Source organism: Melanotaenia boesemani, chromosome 3 (assembly GCF_017639745.1).
Source record: "Melanotaenia boesemani isolate fMelBoe1 chromosome 3, fMelBoe1.pri, whole genome shotgun sequence".
Lineage (NCBI taxonomy): Eukaryota > Metazoa > Chordata > Actinopteri > Atheriniformes > Melanotaeniidae > Melanotaenia > Melanotaenia boesemani.
In genome coordinates, this window is record NC_055684.1 from 14,114,898 (window position 1) to 14,132,734 (window position 17,837).

Below are 17,837 nucleotides of genomic sequence, written 5' to 3' on the forward strand. Positions count from 1 at the left end.
GTTTTCTGGCAGGCTGTCCCAGTCGAGTGATGTAATGATGAATGTTTAGTTCTTACTCTAGGAACCATTAAAAGGCCAGTACCAGAGAACCTCACGGTTCTTATAATTTAGGGCTCATAATTTAAGATTTAAAAACTAAATGAACCTTAAAATCAAGAAAAGGCACATTACAGTTTCCTGATCCCTTAGCAGTTTGAAGCAGAAAGATAACAGATGTATCATCTGAGTCAGATTTAAACAGAGCTGTTACTAAAACAAATACCTTTTCAAGCCATTCATTGCTTTCATGTATATAGAAAAAACCAGGAGCAGTGCAAGTTTTGGAATTCATCCCCCTGTATTGGCTTTAATACCTCAAATCTTGTTTTACAAGCTTTGAGGGATTATAGGTCATTATGCTGTCATGCTGATTTTGGCACATAAGTCCCATGAGTTGGGAAACTGAACTTGAGTGATATCTGTGTGAAAGTATTTTTTCCAAACACAAATGAAACTCAGCCCTCTTTTTCTGAAGACAAATTTTTTATTAAGAAATAAAAAAAAAAAGTTTTACACATCAGTGAAACCTGTTCAAAAACATTTATTCTAGGTTACAGGTAGGCGATACGAATAAAAAAATTAAAACCTTTCAGATTATTTTAAAAATGTTTCTTTTTTCTTTTAGCAAGAATAAAAAAAAAAAAACATTTTAGCCATGTACATTCTTCCAAAGGAAGGGCTAGTTTACATTGTAATGAAAAGACAAGAGGCGCTGTCATTGGAGACCACGAGTTTGGTGGTGGAGAATCAGATAAGGCCAAGGAGGACTCTGACTGCTCAAAGAGATCACATTCTTTATCTGATTGTAATAATTTTGCAGTTAAAGATCTAAAAAGTTGCTGATATTTTCAGTTGTTTGGTTACATTACAGATGTTCCCAAGAAATATAGTGTAGCAAAAATGGATGTTGATTCAACATCAACAGATGCTGAATCACCTCCACTCATCTTAAATGTCGCATCTGTTGGTCTAATACTGCGTCTGCATTAGAAAAAGATTCCAATTCTGAATCCTGCATATAAGCTGGCGTTTTCACAATTAAAATTTAGCCAAAAGGGTGGGAAAAAAATACTCTCCATTCCCTTTTAGACGTTGGTTTCTTTGATAATGCACCAGAGCTTGGAGAGTGATTTAGGCAAATGTCTTTATATGCAAGCTGCAGAAGTTGCAGGGAAGATATCACATCTGATATGATGTATGTTTTTCTTTTTAATTGATTTTACTTTTATTCTAGAGAGGCAGCTATCCCAAAAGCACCACAATTATAATTATTCCATGGTATTTGTTCAATAACAACTAAATAAACCTGTAGAACTTAGAAATGCAGTATCAGTGTTTGAAGTTAGAGCTTTAGTTTTAAGATTTTGGTAAGCTGCCTGATCTTTTGCCATTATCTCTTTTAGAACAGCAGTGCTGACAAACATAGGTAGGTAGAAAACTGTGGGCTTTGTGGCAGTGTTACTGTGTCACCAAAAAAAAAAAAAAAAAAAAAATAAAAAAAAATAAAAGCTTCAGGTTGATAAATTAATTTTCAGTGCATTTCAATCCCACAATCTTTGATAAAACAGTGGTTTGGTTTCCACATTATGGACCATTTTGTGGTGGGTTTGAATAACTTGGACCCTGAAACGTTCAGTCTTTAAGGATTTACAGGTTGGTTTCTTCAGTTTAAAAGTTAGTACCACATCTTTGAAAGACAGAATGAAAAAAGTTTTTTTTTCTTTTTTCCAACATATTGCACATAAATATTTCTTTTTTTTGTTAAGATTTTACATGTCAATTCAATGACAGAGGCTTCAAATTCACCATGTTTGGAATACAAAAGGCAAATGTGACAGACACAATTAAAAGGAACCCCCCCCCCCCTCAAAAAAAATAAAAAAAAATGCTGAATTTAAAATAAAATCAATAAAAATAAAAAGTTAAATTTCTTTTTATTGAAAGCTAAAAAATGAATCTTCAGAAACTTTTACATTCACCCGCAGGTGATGTTCACATTTTAACATTCGGCGGTAAAAACTTGTGCATCGCTAATGCTTTGCTTCTCTTGCAAATTCATTATCTCTGAGAAAAATCGGTTAGCTTAGGTCAAGAGAAGGTTTACGTACGCTAACTGATGGGAGTGTAAGAAGGCAGAGGGGCTGGTACATACTGTAAATACACACCGAGAGGCAGAATAAACCAATAAATGACTGCATTGTTATCTCTGGTCTGTGCTTTCCTCCAAACAGAAGAATCTTTGCACTAAAAAAGGTTTTAAGATTCCACTCTTTGATTTTTGTTTTTTATCAGCAATGCTACTAACTTAAAAAAAAAAACCATTATATCCACTTTCCTAAAAAGATAAGTTGTGTTTGTGTCTTTGAAATGAGAAATCTCCATAACAATTCAGAAATGTAGAACTGTCTTAACAGAATTATGTAAAAAGTTTATCTTTTAATGTTTATATCTTTTACTTTTGTGCAAAGACCCTTCAGAGGAACCAAGAACCAGATCTGTACAAAAGTTAAATAAAATGAAGCTTTGTATCTGCGTTTAAATGGCAGCTTAGCTGTACAAAGACGATTCGTATAGGAAAAGTTGTATGAAAATATATGTCTGAGGTGGATTTGGTTTCCCAAACTCCTTTTAATGATATAACTACTTCTTTCTAGTTGAAGAAATGAAACAGAAAAATGATTGAAGCTGAAATGTTAAATGAGGTCCTGGTCTCAATGTCACTCACGAGGAGAAGTTGTTGGTCAAATTCCTGCAAATTGTGTGTCTTCTATAACTTCATAGATGAATCCTGATCTATTTGAATGTGTTTGACAATACACTGATATTTACACAAAAGGTCTTCAAGGACCCCAATTCTATCAGCAGAAGTTAATCTTTTTTTTTTTATATACTTTTTGGCCTCATTTGATATGACATGAAATCCAGATTTAATGAACAAAGTGCAAAAAATTAAAAATAAAAAACAATCTCACATTGACTCTCTTTGTATATTTTTCCTTTGTGAACAAACTGTTTTTCCATTCTGTGGTGAATTAACCAAATGGCTTTCACAGCAGAATAAAACATCCGTTCTGTCTTTGTCATCCATAGCTTAGTAAATTTTTTTGGACACTGGTTTGATGCAGCTTTGCAGCACTCAAAAGCAGCACAGGGAAAGTCCTGAGCGGATGGTCGCTGGTGAAACTACACATAGAGAAACCCCTTATTACAGACACACTAAAATGATTACAACAACAACCTATTGCATAATCTGCTCTCAGTTGTTAACCACTCACATCATCAGTATTATGGCCCCTTATTACTGGTATGAATGTAATGTAGTTTTGTCATGACTGCTAAAAAAAATAAAAATAAAAAAATACTCAGCCAGAAATGGGACTGCAGTAACACGTTGCAGGGTATATTTTCATACCACATCAAAACTGAACATAGCCTGGATGCTACATCATGTCTACCTCCCGACTGATGTCGATATGTCAGAATTTGCTGCAAAATGTATGAAATGTCCAATCCAAAAAGTACAGATCAGGGAAAATGACAGTATATGCTTTGCATAACATTTACTTCTGCTTTGTTTTTCTTTGGTTTTGGATGGGTGTAATTAAACTTTAAAATTTATTTCCTTATGTTCTGACAGCCAATCATCTGTCCAGTACTACATGCTGAACCTGCAGAGCAGTCATTGAAAATCAAGCTCTTTTTATGGGCTAATTTTAAAAGAAGACAGGCAACATGATAACTTGTGGAAAGGAACAAACTCTTTCAGTCCCTGCCTGATGTGTCTGCAGCCAGCTGCCACATTTCACAGTGTCTAAAAAAGCAGTCTGACAGTCAGATGAGTGGACAGTTAGTTGGCAGCTGGCTCAAGTACCCTGTTTGGCTGAATTTGTCCAAATTATTTTATTTACAGAAGAGGAAAAGCTATAAACTCCCCAACACATGCAGCCATTGTAGAATCCTAATTTTCTGTTGGCTGTATATAAAACTGCTCACTGAAAAATTGGCCCACACCCCTTTTCAGTGAATATACCAGGAGAAATAAATTTGAGTGATGCTGATAACAACAGTCTGACCAAGAATGAAGAAATGCATGATGGAGGCTGGACTCCAATGGCTGCCACTGCAAATGTGTGATTTGTATAATAGCTTAGTATTTTCACCAGATGAAATAAGTGTTCCTTCTTCTATGTAAAACTACAGCAATTCAACAATGATACCAATAACAATAATAAAAAATCTAAACACCAACAGAGGAAAAAGAAAAACTAATATTAATAATGTGACTTCCTCTGCAGAAAAAAAATAAAAAATAAAAATTCAATCCAAAACTTTAAGCAAAGAGTGCCTAGTGCAGTCACGGATGTACTGTAAACTGGTCTAGGTCAGAGAAAGATAAAGAGATAGATATAGATAGACTGATAGCTACTACTGTACAGTACGCCACAGACAAAACACTCAAGGGTTCAACCTCCACACTTCAAATCCTTTCAGATACCTCTCGTTGTGCAGGATCGGGTCTCCCCGACATCGTCTTAGTGCTAGTTTTCTCTTTGACCAGATTGTGATTAGAGAAGACGGGAATATTTTGTGCTAAGGTGCATTCAGGAACCAGGATTCTGGTTAGATGAGGATGTTGACAGATTATTCTGATTCTACTGTCGATGAAATATGTTTTGTAAATTTTCAGCACCATCATTGTTACCAGTCTGGCTGATTAATGACAGTCAGGGGACGAAAAGGTGGCAGTGAGGAGCATTTATCTGTGGTCGCTGCAGGATTGCAAATTTCAAGTTTCGGCTCGTCTATTTTATCCATCAGCCTAACACCAGAGTTACATTTGGCCAGATTAATATCAATGTACCGGACATAAGATTTGTATCATTGGTAAATGTTTCAAGTTTTAAGGCATTTCATTTGGTCAGGTCTCACAAAAGACGTCTTAGTGCGGCCGAAATAACACTTTGGAATTTCAGATAACTAAACAGGGAAATAGTGAAAGTAAAACAACAGCGCCTCTACTGAGCTCTGTCAAGCAGCCAATGCTGAACCCTATGGCACAGGTATATGCTCCTGCTTCAAAGTGCATTCCCAAAAACCTGTTTTCATGTTGCAGCTACACAGAAAAAAAAGGATGAAAAAAAAAAAAGTTTTACTGTTTTCTTTTACTGTTTTTTTCTTAAAAAATAATAATAAAATAATAATAATAATAATAATTTTCTGAAAAAGTAGCTGGTGAAACGACAGGCACCTGCCAGCGTTTGACCGGAGGCCAATGCCAATTTACCGAACTGAGGGACGTTAACTCACATGAAAATTATAAATAGGAAGAGAGACAGAAATATAAAAACAGCCTGCAAGTTATTTAAAAACAGATTTGAAATGTGATCGCTGCCCTCTTCAGAGCACCACCAACAACAAACTACCTCTGAAGTATTCCTAAAAGATTTGAAATGTGAACTTTTTTTTTTTCCTTAAAACCCTTATCAGTCCACCAGAGAGAGACACAGACATACAGACATAAAGCTAACTAGCTTTAGAAGCATTTTAGAGGACAGGAGAGGAGAGGAGAGCGATCTCATGGAGAGCCTCCGCCTCACTCCTTTACATCATGGTTTCTACGATGGTGTGGGTGGGAGCTTTCATCAGAAGGCCCTTGTTCCCGTTGGGGTCCAGCGGGTAGGAGAGATCCTTAGGGCCACGGTGGTCTGCGGGGCGGGAGCTGGCCCCGCCACGAACTGGGGCTGCCACTGCCTTAATCCTCTGAGGGGTGGAGGGAATTGAAGTGGTGTGCAAGAAGGTGAATGGATGGCAAAGTGCAGAGGAAATAATGGAGAGAAGTGGAGGTGTGGAGGGAGCAATCAATCAAAGAGGAAAGAGAGAAAAAAAAAAAGGGGGGGGGGGATAAAGAAATAAAACAGAATTAGAACAAGATACTGGCTGAACAACTACATTAAAAAGCAGTCACAGCCTTTAAACAAGACCAAATAACTGGACAGCTTCAGAGTGAACAGTCTCCACCCACCTCAATAAGTGGCCCATCAGATCGGATGATCTTAATGACAACCACCATGGGGATGCAGATCATGGAGGCCAAGGCCAGGGTCCAGCCTACTCCAATGGCCCAATCAGGGTACTGATACACCTTGTTGTACGTCAACGGCTTGTATTTGACCAATGAGAAGATAAAGCAGCCCTGCCATGGAAGAGGAACATGTTTAAACCTAAATTCCCTTTTCACCTCATTTTTATCAAGATTCAGAAGAAAACATACTTTTTTTTGCTAAATGAAATAGGATTTAATTAAAAAGTTAAGTTTTTGGCTATTTTGGTATGTAAAAAAAGACCTTACCATGCACAGTAAAGGAGTGACAACAGTCCAGCTCCATTTCATCCAAGGATTTGGTCTGTAGCCAATCATGTCCTCAATCGCATCATAAAAATTATCAACGCCTGTGAAGACAACAAAAACAAACAGCTCGGTTACAGAATATATCTGCAATACTTCACAGCTGTGTAAGGAAAGAAGAAATTGTGTTTCCTCATGAACAATTCTATCTCTTACACGAGCAACAGAAAAAGGTTCAAACTGAATTTGATACTTCAAAAATACAAAATAAAAAAGACTGCTCCAAATCAACGAATGAAAGGCAAAAGCTTCTCATTGGATGTTTCCATCACAGACGACAGAACTCGTCACCACTCTGCTTCTGGCCAAATGGCTTCTTTTGCTTTTTTTAATATGTTGGTTAATCTTTTGTTCAGCAGACATTTTTCAGCATCTTAGAAGAAAAAGCGTGGAAGTGCTAACACAGAAAAAGCTAAACCTGCAGGACAGTGTCCTTTGAGCAATGGAGCTCAAGAACCCTGGCTTAAAGTGTCGACTTGGCTCATGTACAACCTTGTTTGAGTTTGTACCAAAAACAGCTCAGTTACATGGTACGAAAAGGAAGCAGCACCGTATCATGTAGTGGAAAAACACCATTTAATTTCAGCAATTTTGCAGTGTAAACTGAAGTGAATACATTTAGAAGAACAAAAGTTTCCATTTACCTCAAGTCTGAAATATCCTGTATGTAAGATAGGAGCAGTAATGTGCAAATTTTAGTAGTTTCAGATTTAGATAATAGACCACATTCAAAATCCTATTGCTTAAACTTCACAGCAGTAGGTTTTGCCTGGCTTTGCCCTGTCTTAATGCACCTTTCTGTAATAAATGTATCTGTTTTAATCTTACTCAGGAGAGAAGAGACAAGCAGACAAGATGTCCAGAGGATAGAAAAATCTAAAGATATGCATTAGGCTTGTTTTTGCTCACACACAGATTTGTGGTGAATAATTTAACGCTGTGTCCCAAAGTCAACAACCTTTTGTCTGCATATGCATCTTTGAGGTTTAATACTCACCATATACCCAGGCAACAGCTATACATTCAAAGAATGCCACCCACAGAAGGCACACACCGCTAGCTGCATAGTAGTCGAACAGCTGGAAAACATACATGCCACCCTGCAGAAACACACACACACACACACACACACACACACACACACACACACACACACACACACACACACACACACACAGTTAGGCCTCTAAAGTTCAGTTGCATGTGATTTTACCTTTAACATCAAAACCTGTGCATCTGTATTTTTCTGGATTTCCTGTGTTGCAGGAAGGAGGATTCTATAGTATAAGAAGAAAAAAAAGAAAGAGCAGCTGACATGTTTGCACGTGAGAAGCCGACTCTGTGCCTCTGCAGCACATGCCCTTTTGTCCTCATGAGACCGATGTGAAGACCAATCATGGGAATCTGAAAGTTGAATCAGGCCACAGCAGCCATAAAAAGATGTTGTCATGGGAACGAAGGGGAGAAAGAGAGGGAGGCTGCATGGTCAGATGGTTGCACGTTGTGTGAGAAGAGATTGAAAAGGTGAAGAGGGAAAGTGTGGATGAAGAAAAGCAGAAACAATGGAGGGTGAAGGTCTTTTCTTTTTTGGATATTTCATGAGAAAAAGAGGAGAAATTTGAGGAAATGAATGATCAGAAACTATTTACAGTCAAAGGACTATTTTGCTTCTTTGAATCATTAAAAAAATGAGAAACCCTAGTTGGAAGGTACCTAGATCATCTGTGTTTGCATAGTCCTCACAGAAACACTTGAGTCAAATCAGAAAGATCCTAACCAGCTTAATCAGAAAGATGTTTTGATTAGATCAAAATTCCGTTTGATGCAACCACATATTCACTTGATCTTGCTGCACTTGTGTGAACCATGTGGGTGTCTTCTCCAGTTTCTGCTTTCTCACCAGATTTGACCGTCTAGGCCACCTTTTAACCCAACTAAATCGAATCTAATGAGGCCAAAACGGTTTTTGTTGCAAGAAAACAGGAAAGTGTTCCTCACAAGATGGTGCTCGCATCCTAACATGCAACTCGACTCTGTTGTGCTCAGCTTCTATTACTGAAGGAACAGAATTTTATTAATAAAACCAGAATATTTTCTTTTCTTGTTTTTCAGTTATATTCCCCACAGGTCAGCTCTTTGATTAAAGGCTTTATGGTGTGTTAAAGCTTATCGTAATTGTTAAAAAAGGGTCCATGAAAACACTTTGATGTAAATCTCTAGATTGAGTTCAATCAGATATAACACATATTTGTACAAGTAAAGCTAATATCTTACAGATACTATTAAAAGAAAGGGCAGTCATGCTAACCTAAGTGTATGACCCTGAATTCCCAGACAAAGTGTGAAGTGCCTGAGCTATTCCCCATTTCTGGGATTTTGTGAGTCATTCTGGCATGAAAAAAGATTCATGTAAGATGTCAGTGCTGCATTTGTTAGCACTCTTTTAAACTTCAGGGTTTTCCAGTAATCAACATAACCGACTTTCCCAGCTGATGCAAAAAGAAAAAAAAAGAGACAAAAATCTTTAAAGTTAAGTCTGAATACAAAAAAGAGTGATGGAGTAAATCAGAGCCCAGGAGAAATAAAAAGTATGAAGTGATGAAAAGAAGGAGGAAAAAAATAAGTTGGAAAATCTAAATTAAGTCTACTGTGTTGTAACTATAAATACCAGAGGATGGAAAGGAAGTTCTCATGACTTGACAGTATAAATAGCTTATGATTGTCTCTCGGGGGGGCGACATTAAAAGCTGTCTTAACAGTTGTTTCTTGTGTCCAGAGCCTGAAATGAGGTCAGTCTATATTTATATATGTTATCATTAAAAGTTATTTCTGTGGCTCTGAGAGAAACCACGTGGGCTTTAATGTTTTAGCATCGTCATGCATGTAGTGCTTTACACTTGTTTGGTTTCTGTGACTTTTCATGGTGCCGTTACCTTGGTGACCATAGTGAGTCCAAACAGGTAGCTGATGCAGCAGATGACAGCGATGAAGACCTCTCTGCGGTAACCCTTCCTTAGGAAGGACGGATACAGATCCACCAGTGATGTGATCTGCCCTTCCACCTCCACAAACTGCAGACACAGAGGCTCAGTCAGTCTTTCATATCTGTAAACATTCAGCTTTAGATTTTACCTCTCGCTCTCTTCTCACCCCTTTGTTTTCATTCTCTTTAAAAACAACATCACAGACCTTCTGAAGGATTTCTTTGTTTTCACTTTACAGAATTTCTCTGCATTATTCAACAACCTCACCTGCCGAGATTTGGCAGTAAATTAATGTGAGAATTTGGCTGCTTTAAGTTCACACAAGTTCACTCGATGACTGTGTGCTTTAGCTTGTACGTACAGATGCACAAAGCTCAGAGCCCATTTTCACGTCTGCACATGCAGAGTATAGCTAAAAAAAGCTCAAAGTAACTTTTAAAACAGTAGAACTCAAGATTATAAAGTTTTAAAGTCTCGGTTTCTTCTGATTAGAGGAGTTTATTTTACCTAATTGATATTGGATGACTGGTGCATATTTTAAGTATCATTCAGTTATTTTATTTGCCTATCAACAGCCACACAGAAATAACTATTTCCAGAATTTGCTCCAGAGGCTTTCTTAAAACTCTCCCTTATTTTCTGCACAGGCTTATTCAGAGACATCACATGCTTCTACAGTGGGCCAGCGAGCCGTTAACTGTCAAAGGGTGGTTTCCTACGTGCCAATGAACAAAACATTTACAAACGTGCAATCAGCATTTCCTGCAGTTTTGCAGCTGCCCATGCAAGAAAACAACTCTTTCTGCTCTACCTGACTGTCGAGGCCAAGCAGCAGCAGCATAATGAAGAAGAGGATTGCCCAGAGTGTAGGAAAAGGCATCATGGTAACAGCCTTGGGGTAGGCAATGAAAGCCAGGCCTGGACCTGCAGAGGAGTGGGGAGGGGGTGGTAAAAGCAGACAAAAAAGTGTGGGGAGAAGCAACGTTAGAATCATATGATAAGATCATCTGATCTGCATCCCTGTGGGGGAAAAAGATGAGCCCCAAACAATGGAGACGCAGAGCAGGATGTGAATAAAAGCACAAACATTAGCTAGAATTCTGGGAACATATGCTTACATGTGTAACATGTTTTTCTAGGACAAGGCCAGGAATGTGATCAAAATCATATGAAATATATGTAATACATATCTGTACTTACCTCTATCTTGCAGCACATTATGATACTACTAACTATGCACGCAACACATGACACAGTTTCATGTCATTTTCAAAAAACATAAGTCATCTTAGAATATAATAATAAAGGAAAATACAAGCTTAGTGAGCATAAGTATGCTAATGTATCTTTTTGCATAACAGCATCTCTGTGGAAATAAGTCTGTTAAGAAAGAAGTCTTGCAGTCACCAAGAAAAAAAAATAAAAAAAAAATAGACCAGCTTACAACATTGCATTAATAACCAGTTTAACATGTTTCAGGTTAACTTAATTAGCTTCCAAATTCTACAAAAATAAATCAAGCACATCAAATTATTTCAGTATATCAATGCCTTCAAAACTTGAGGCATTTTGCATCCCCAACTGAATTAATCAAGACTCCTTTCTATAAGGAATGCAAAATAACCATTGCAAAACAGCAGCAGATGCTAAATGAATGATCAAATAGAAAGCAAAAAGCTTTTTGTTCATATGTTTGCTTTTTATGAGGTCTGATTTGATACTGATGCTACATTGGGAAGTGTAAAACAGAAGTCAAGGAACAGGGAAGCAGCCATAACAGCAAAACAGCATTGCAGCTGGTAGCAAATATATCAATATGTTCCATTTTTGTTACAAATTATGACAAGGCATCCAACCAAACACCACGTTGACTCAAAAATAGTACAAATAGTCCTGCATGAAAACAGTGTTAAAAATGACTTGTCTGTACATTTGAAAAAGCTGCCTCCTTCTTTAAACACATTTTTTCAGTGTAGCATTCATTGAACTGAAGTGTAGAGCAGGTCGAGCAGACTTGCATGTGATTTTCCTGAATTTTTAAACTTGCTTTCCCTGGTTTTAAATACTTGTATTATTTTATCTACTTAATTTACTTATTTTGTAAAATCACAGAACATGGACACACATTTCTCAGGCTTTACATTAGTAACTGAGCTCCAAGTTGCCCACCTGCAGTGCTGAGCTCTGTCAGAAGCTGCTCTGACAAACATTTCCATTCTAGTTTTCCACGGATCATCAACCCACTCGCCAAACAACACAGATATTGGACAATTCTGCAAACTCCACAATGAGATTGGTGCAACAAAATTGTGCAATACTTGTATCGACTGGGCTGGCAGCATGGATGGCTCTGATGAAATCAGCTGACCTTGGGGGTTTAAATGAAGATTTTGTTTCATAAGAATAATAATAATAATGTTTCATTCCATAAATTCTAACAATGACTTGATTCTAAGTACTTATTTCATGTTTGTTTCCCTTTTTAGGAGAAACTAAATAGCTTAAATCTTCTGCAAGTAACTGAAACATGTAGGGTTTATCAAACAAAAAAGTAATCCAGGCTTTCCAGACAAGTTCCAAAAAGTACTTTTCACATATCTGTTGGTGTTTTAACACCTTTGATTGAGGGTAGCATAATGTGTGTGTACAAAAAAAAAGTCATCAATCATTTATCTGCTTTGGGATTTAAAAAAAAAACCAAAAAAATAAATACTTGATTGATTTACAATCCACAGTAAACTGGTTTCCTTTGTTTCGTCATGAGGCTTGATCAATACTTTATACTGTAAAAGAAAATTAATAAAAGATGGTGGCACTTGAAGTTGCACTGACGTTTTTCCAAAAGACCAGTAAAAATATAACTATGGAAACAAATGCAACAAAACTGGGGCACAGTCTGTTCCTGCTTTCAAGACAAAAAAAAACATACTAAGTCACTTTGTTTTTCTGATAGCTGCGGAATTTGTAGGGTGGTAGCCCTAACTAGTGGCAAATAAAAATAACTACTAACCACAAATGATGGAAGCCACAACAGCTGTAATGTCACGTTGTCAGGTACGAAAAAAGGAACATCACAGAGCAAAAACCCTAATGGCACAAGACGCACCGTAAACCCTTGGACTTCTTGTGTGTGAATGCATCCTTCAACACGAGCGCAACTCTCTTTCCTCAGCTTTCCGATGCCTCTTCCTCTGTTTCGACTTGCTTCATTCCTTTTGCTACCAAACCAACCAGCTCTGCTCATGTTTTTTCACATTCTGCTTTTGTCAAGGAGTGTTTGATTGCGGAAGCTTCCATATTCCGATGCCGTCATTTTTAAAAATTTTTTTTTCTTAAATCAAGGGATCCATTCAATTCCAAATTGCAACTCATTTCGAAATTGAACGTAAAGGCTAATTCTCTTTTGGGTTTCGTTGCTGTTTTTCTTTGTAATTGCTGTTGTTCAATTTGTTAACCAGGAAGCAGCGCCCACCATCACTGCCGCCTTTACAGAACCCTCGTACCTGACTCTGCCACATCAGCAATGTCCACCCCTTGCTCTTGTGCCATGAAGCCCAGGACGGAAAATATTGCGAAGCCAGACACAAAACTGGTACCACTGTTGAGGGCTCCCAGCAGCAAACAGTCCCTATGTCACACATATGTCATGAGGAGGATTTGTTAATGAACACACAAGGATCCCTTTACCCCTTACCACCCCCCTCCCCCTACCGCAAACCCCTCCCCACCCTCACTGAAAACTGATGCCTCACCTGTAGCAGTTGTATTTGTACTTGTTGTAGCTCCCCAAGGACGTCATGGCGCCCAAACAGATGGCATAGGAGAAGAAGATCTGAGTGCCGGCATCAATCCACACCTGCAGAGTGGGAAGGGAGAAGCAAGAGTGGGGGACAGAAAGGCTGAGGCCTGCTGATGGAGAATGTACAACAAATTTTGTTCAGTCTGTCTGGCGTTTAAGGGTATTGTCACACTTTCCGTTCAAACTTTGATTATTTTTAAACATTGCGGCCCAGTTTTGGCCCATATTTAATATTATGTTAGGTGTCAGATGTGGACACTTTACAAGCAGCCAGCATGACCTGACGCAACAAGTACAACTGTTCAAATCCAAACTCAAAACATATCTGTTCAAACTGGCATACTCACTGTAATATTTCACACTGCTTTTATTATTGTTTTATGTATCCATTAATTTATGACTGTATTTATTGATTTGTTTTACTCTTGTGTTTTATCCTGTAAGGTGACCTTGAGTGTCTAGAAAGGCGCCAACAAATAAAATGTATTATTATTATTATTACAGAGGATGCACAGACATGTGGATTAAAAAAACAGGTGGAGGCCATAATGGCTGAAACAGGAGGTCAGCAAAGAGGCATTCTTGCTGATGCAGCTCAGGGTGTCACTTACCTCTGGGTCCTTCAGACGATTGAGGTCAGGATACAGGTAGAACTTGATGCCCTCAGAAGCACCTGGCAGTGTCACACCACGGATCAACAACACAATGAGCATGACAAACGGGAAAGTGGCTGTTATGTAGACCACCTAGCGGAAGGACAGATACAAAGGAGCAAGATCATATAAAGTATATTACTTGATCTAGTTTAACAAATGGCTATAATTTCTATTTGCCGCCTTAGCTGAGATTTCTGATGTCATTACCACAAATAAATTTCACAGATACTCAAAATGTGATTTACTAACACAGATCGAGTCAGATTTAAAGAACAAACCACCGATTGTCCTTTAAATCAATAACAGTGTATCACCATCAGCTTTGTGGAAAGCAGTGACCACACTTGGCCTTGTAGGAGGAATTTCATTACAACTTGAGTGACTACAAAGCATAAATCAGACCACACCAATCAATAAGGAGTGTTGAGGCTATAAAAAGAGTAGACCCGGATTGATTGTCTCTGGTGTTGGGGCAAGTTGTGTTTATTGTTATTGTAGGAGTGTTTTAGCATGGTCTAAATTGTTTACATGTATGCATTTGAAAAAAACTATGTGTATAATAAAAAAAAAGCAGTTTAAGTTTCAGGAAACAGTGCTGTGAGGTGCAAAGCGAACCAACTGGACCTAGATGGATAAAGATGTTGAGGATGTTTTTCTAGTCCAGGAGAGTTTAAGCAAAGATTTTATGACCTAAACCAGCCATATTGCCATAAATCATAACTTTTCTAACACATGAGCCATGACAGGAAGTAAAGATGCTATAACATGCTCCTTTGTACATTTTAGTCTCACTCCAGTTGCTAAGTTGACTTTTATTTTAATTTCTACTGAAGGTGAACTTAAGAATTTGCTTGAAATTAGGGCTGGGCGATATGGCCTAAACATAAAATCTCCGATTTTTTTATAACCAAATCCGATTTCCGATTTTAATCGATTTTTTTTTCTCTTCTTTTACAAAACGTAAATAAACTTATTAAAAACATTTATTTATTTATATAAGTGAATGACAGCAAAGATAAATAAACTTAAAAAAAACTTTTCCACCATATAAACGACTTCATATCTTGCATATAAATATGCGACACAACTGCATCCGTGATCTCTTTCCATCTGGATCCTTATCGTACAGGATCCACTGCAGAAATAATTCCCCCGATGAAGGTTGTCTCTTAACTAGAGTTTGTGGGCTAAAGTTGACTTCTGCATCTCATAGAGAGCAGCATTTCTCACTGCAGTTATACACACAGCTAAATCCCAGGCATGAGTGAAGGGTAACTTCACTGAAAATCTGTCAGACAAACACTGTTCTGGTGTGGAGGGAGGGCTAAGTCTGCTGCTAACTAACTATGGAAAAAAAAATCCAGATTTTCATATAAATAAATCGCCAGAAATGAAAATTCGATTTATCGATTTTATCGATTAATCGCCCAGCCCTACTTGAAATTTTGAATTAATTCAAAATGCAGGACTCTCGCACCTCCCTTTCTGCTGTCCTTCAGCAAAGGAAACCTCCCTGCAGAGGAGGCTATATGTAAACACAGAATGTAACTGTTAAAGAAGCAGTGATTTACAGCAGTTAGACACAGTTACTGGCTCTGACTTGTTTATTACTGCAAACTGTATAGGAAGAACTAAGTGGTACGGTTATGGCACTGTGGCAATTTCAGTAAATATGTAAAAAATTATCATTCAAGCTACGAAGTTCTGCCAGAGAAAATGAGGAATTCAAACCTACAAAAATACAACCTCATACATTCTTTGTTTTATGTAGGTCCAGTCCAACCTTTAAAAACAAGGTTTAACAAATTGTGAGATACAAATCTTCCTGAGAAGACAGTGTAATACAGGACTATAGAGGGATGCAAGTGCATGGATAGATTTACCTTTCCAGTGGATTTGACGCCTTTCCAGATGCAAAAGAAGCAGATGACCCAGACGAGCAACAAACACAATGCCAGGTCCCATTTAACAGGGCCAATATCCTCAATTCCACCAGTGATGGCCAGTACATTATGTCTGCAACACAGAAAAGCTTGGGTTCAACGAAAATCTACTGGAAGGAGGAGGCTGACAACTAAACTGTGAGTAACTTTTCACATGAAGAATGACATGAAGTCTCTGTATTGGTTATGGAAGAAAGCAGGTATATGTGTGGTTTTATGTAACTTACTCCCAGAACTCGGTGACGGGGGAGGTGACGGGGGAGGTGAAGTTGGAGGCGAGGGTGGAGGCGTTGGCAGCCGACCACAGGGTTTTGTTCATGCGATATGTGTCCTCGATGCAGTGATCAGTGTTCCACGGCTGCTTGCACTTGGCCCAAGGTAGCTCCGGCTGAAAACACTGAAAGGTAAATAATGAAAGGAAAGAGAAAGCAGGAATTATTTGGGGATTTGAAGCCATGTTCACTTCTGATTGTCTGGTAGTTTTCCAAGAATTTAATCGCTGACCAGTGCTCTCATTCACTTGAGGTTTGATTTAAAAAAAAAAAAAAAAAAGTAAAGAGATTCCATACTAACATGGTGGAATTGAGAAAGAAGAAAAGAAAGGATTTTGGATTTCTTCTTCTCCAAACCTACCTGGAACAGATAGTAAAGACCCCAGGCCAGGATGACGATGTAGTAGATATTCAGCAGGGACACAATCACAATGGAGGCATAACCAATACCTGGAGAGGAGAGAGGAGGACTGTTAGCGGTGGCTGAAAAGATCATTCTGCTTAAACTTACCAAAGCTAAACTGTACAATCCTAACCAGCGTTAGAAAAGACACTTTTTTGTTTTTTTTCTAAAAAGATTTTTTTACCACATGTCAGAGGAAGGTGTATGATGCTGGACTTAGCTCAGAAAACAGGATGTAACAGCAGCTAGATGATAAAACAACTGTCACATTTAAAATAATGTGCCATAGTGTGCCTTAAATATAAACATATTCTGAGAGCACATGCTAATAATAAATGGGGGGGTCATCAAATAAACAATTTTATGCACAACAATGTTTGTATATTTTAATTGTGTTTTCAATATTGAAACTTTTGTGTTCAGAGAACATACTGTAATCAATCTGGAGCTCCCAAACCCAATCCCTGGCCTTGGTTTTACCCCTGTGTGTTGCACCCTTGAGCCCATTAGGCATTGCAACGACTTATCCTCCATGTCAGCATTTAAAATGGAAGAAACAGGGTCAGGTGGTTGGGCAATTTTGCTTCATTGGTCTTAAAAGATTTGTTTGTATGGTGAAGAGTCAGTGTTTCCAGTGTTTGTCGTCATAAATATCACAATGTACAACATTTTTAAACTGTTCAAGGATCATTGCAATCATGTTTTAGTTCGTTAAACCTTCAGTGATAACTTTTGTCTGAACTATTTCAATGGCTTTAAAGCCATCAAAAGAGTTTCATGGCGTCAGCTCTCTCCTTGACACAAAACTAGTGGCAAACACAGCATCAAGGCAGCGTGTGTGTTCCCATTACTCTGCTTCGACCACACAATATAAAGATGCAAAAAATTCCCCTGAAATGAGAGCTGGTGTAGGAATCTGGATCGCAATGTATTGGATTTAAGGTTAGAGGTCATGCTACAACTGCTGTCGCTGACAGTCCTCATAAGTATATTACAACACGCTTTGTGCGAGTGCATGCACGGCAGACAGAGGCCACTCATCCAAATTAATGTCCCTCAACGTCACCGGCCATCTGCGTGAGCGTGTGTGTGTGTGTGTGAGAGAGAGATAAGAACAGCCTGCATAAATTTGAGAGAAACTTCCTCAGTGCTGTTCGCCATCTGCACGTCTGAATAGTGTGTGAATGTGTGAACTGCTTCATCATCACATCATATCCTTTAAATCACTTGGTTAATTAGCAGCTGCTGCCTAGCCATATCTCTGAACGAACACACACACATACACACAAGCAAACCCTCTTCGCTTGGATCACACGGTACAGTACCGATCAAACA

The 17,837-nt window shown here is 38.2% G+C and overlaps 1 protein-coding gene across 2 annotated transcripts in view; it reads right to left on the bottom strand.

Annotated features, from left to right (window-relative positions):
• Nucleotides 1-1,529: 1,529 nt before the first annotated feature.
• The window catches only part of LOC121635674 (sodium- and chloride-dependent taurine transporter-like), a 31,172-nt gene continuing 14,864 nt past the window's right edge, over nucleotides 1,530-17,837 (bottom strand). The window contains exons 4-15 of one of the 2 annotated variants that reach the window (XM_041978961.1): nucleotides 16,461-16,549; nucleotides 16,055-16,224; nucleotides 15,768-15,900; nucleotides 13,840-13,974; nucleotides 13,182-13,285; nucleotides 12,933-13,057; nucleotides 10,241-10,353; nucleotides 9,379-9,516; nucleotides 7,443-7,545; nucleotides 6,389-6,489; nucleotides 6,062-6,232; nucleotides 1,530-5,799 (exon numbers count right to left, since the gene is read on the bottom strand). In XM_041978961.1, the coding sequence (XP_041834895.1) occupies nucleotides 5,641-5,799; nucleotides 6,062-6,232; nucleotides 6,389-6,489; nucleotides 7,443-7,545; nucleotides 9,379-9,516; nucleotides 10,241-10,353; nucleotides 12,933-13,057; nucleotides 13,182-13,285; nucleotides 13,840-13,974; nucleotides 15,768-15,900; nucleotides 16,055-16,224; nucleotides 16,461-16,549 (1,541 nt within the window). In that variant the 3' untranslated portion in view covers nucleotides 1,530-5,640. Of the gene's footprint in view, nucleotides 5,800-6,061; nucleotides 6,233-6,388; nucleotides 6,490-7,442; nucleotides 7,546-9,378; nucleotides 9,517-10,240; nucleotides 10,354-12,932; nucleotides 13,058-13,181; nucleotides 13,286-13,839; nucleotides 13,975-15,767; nucleotides 15,901-16,054; nucleotides 16,225-16,460; nucleotides 16,550-17,837 lie in introns of those variants that run through there. The other variant, XR_006009511.1, reaches the window with a different exon arrangement.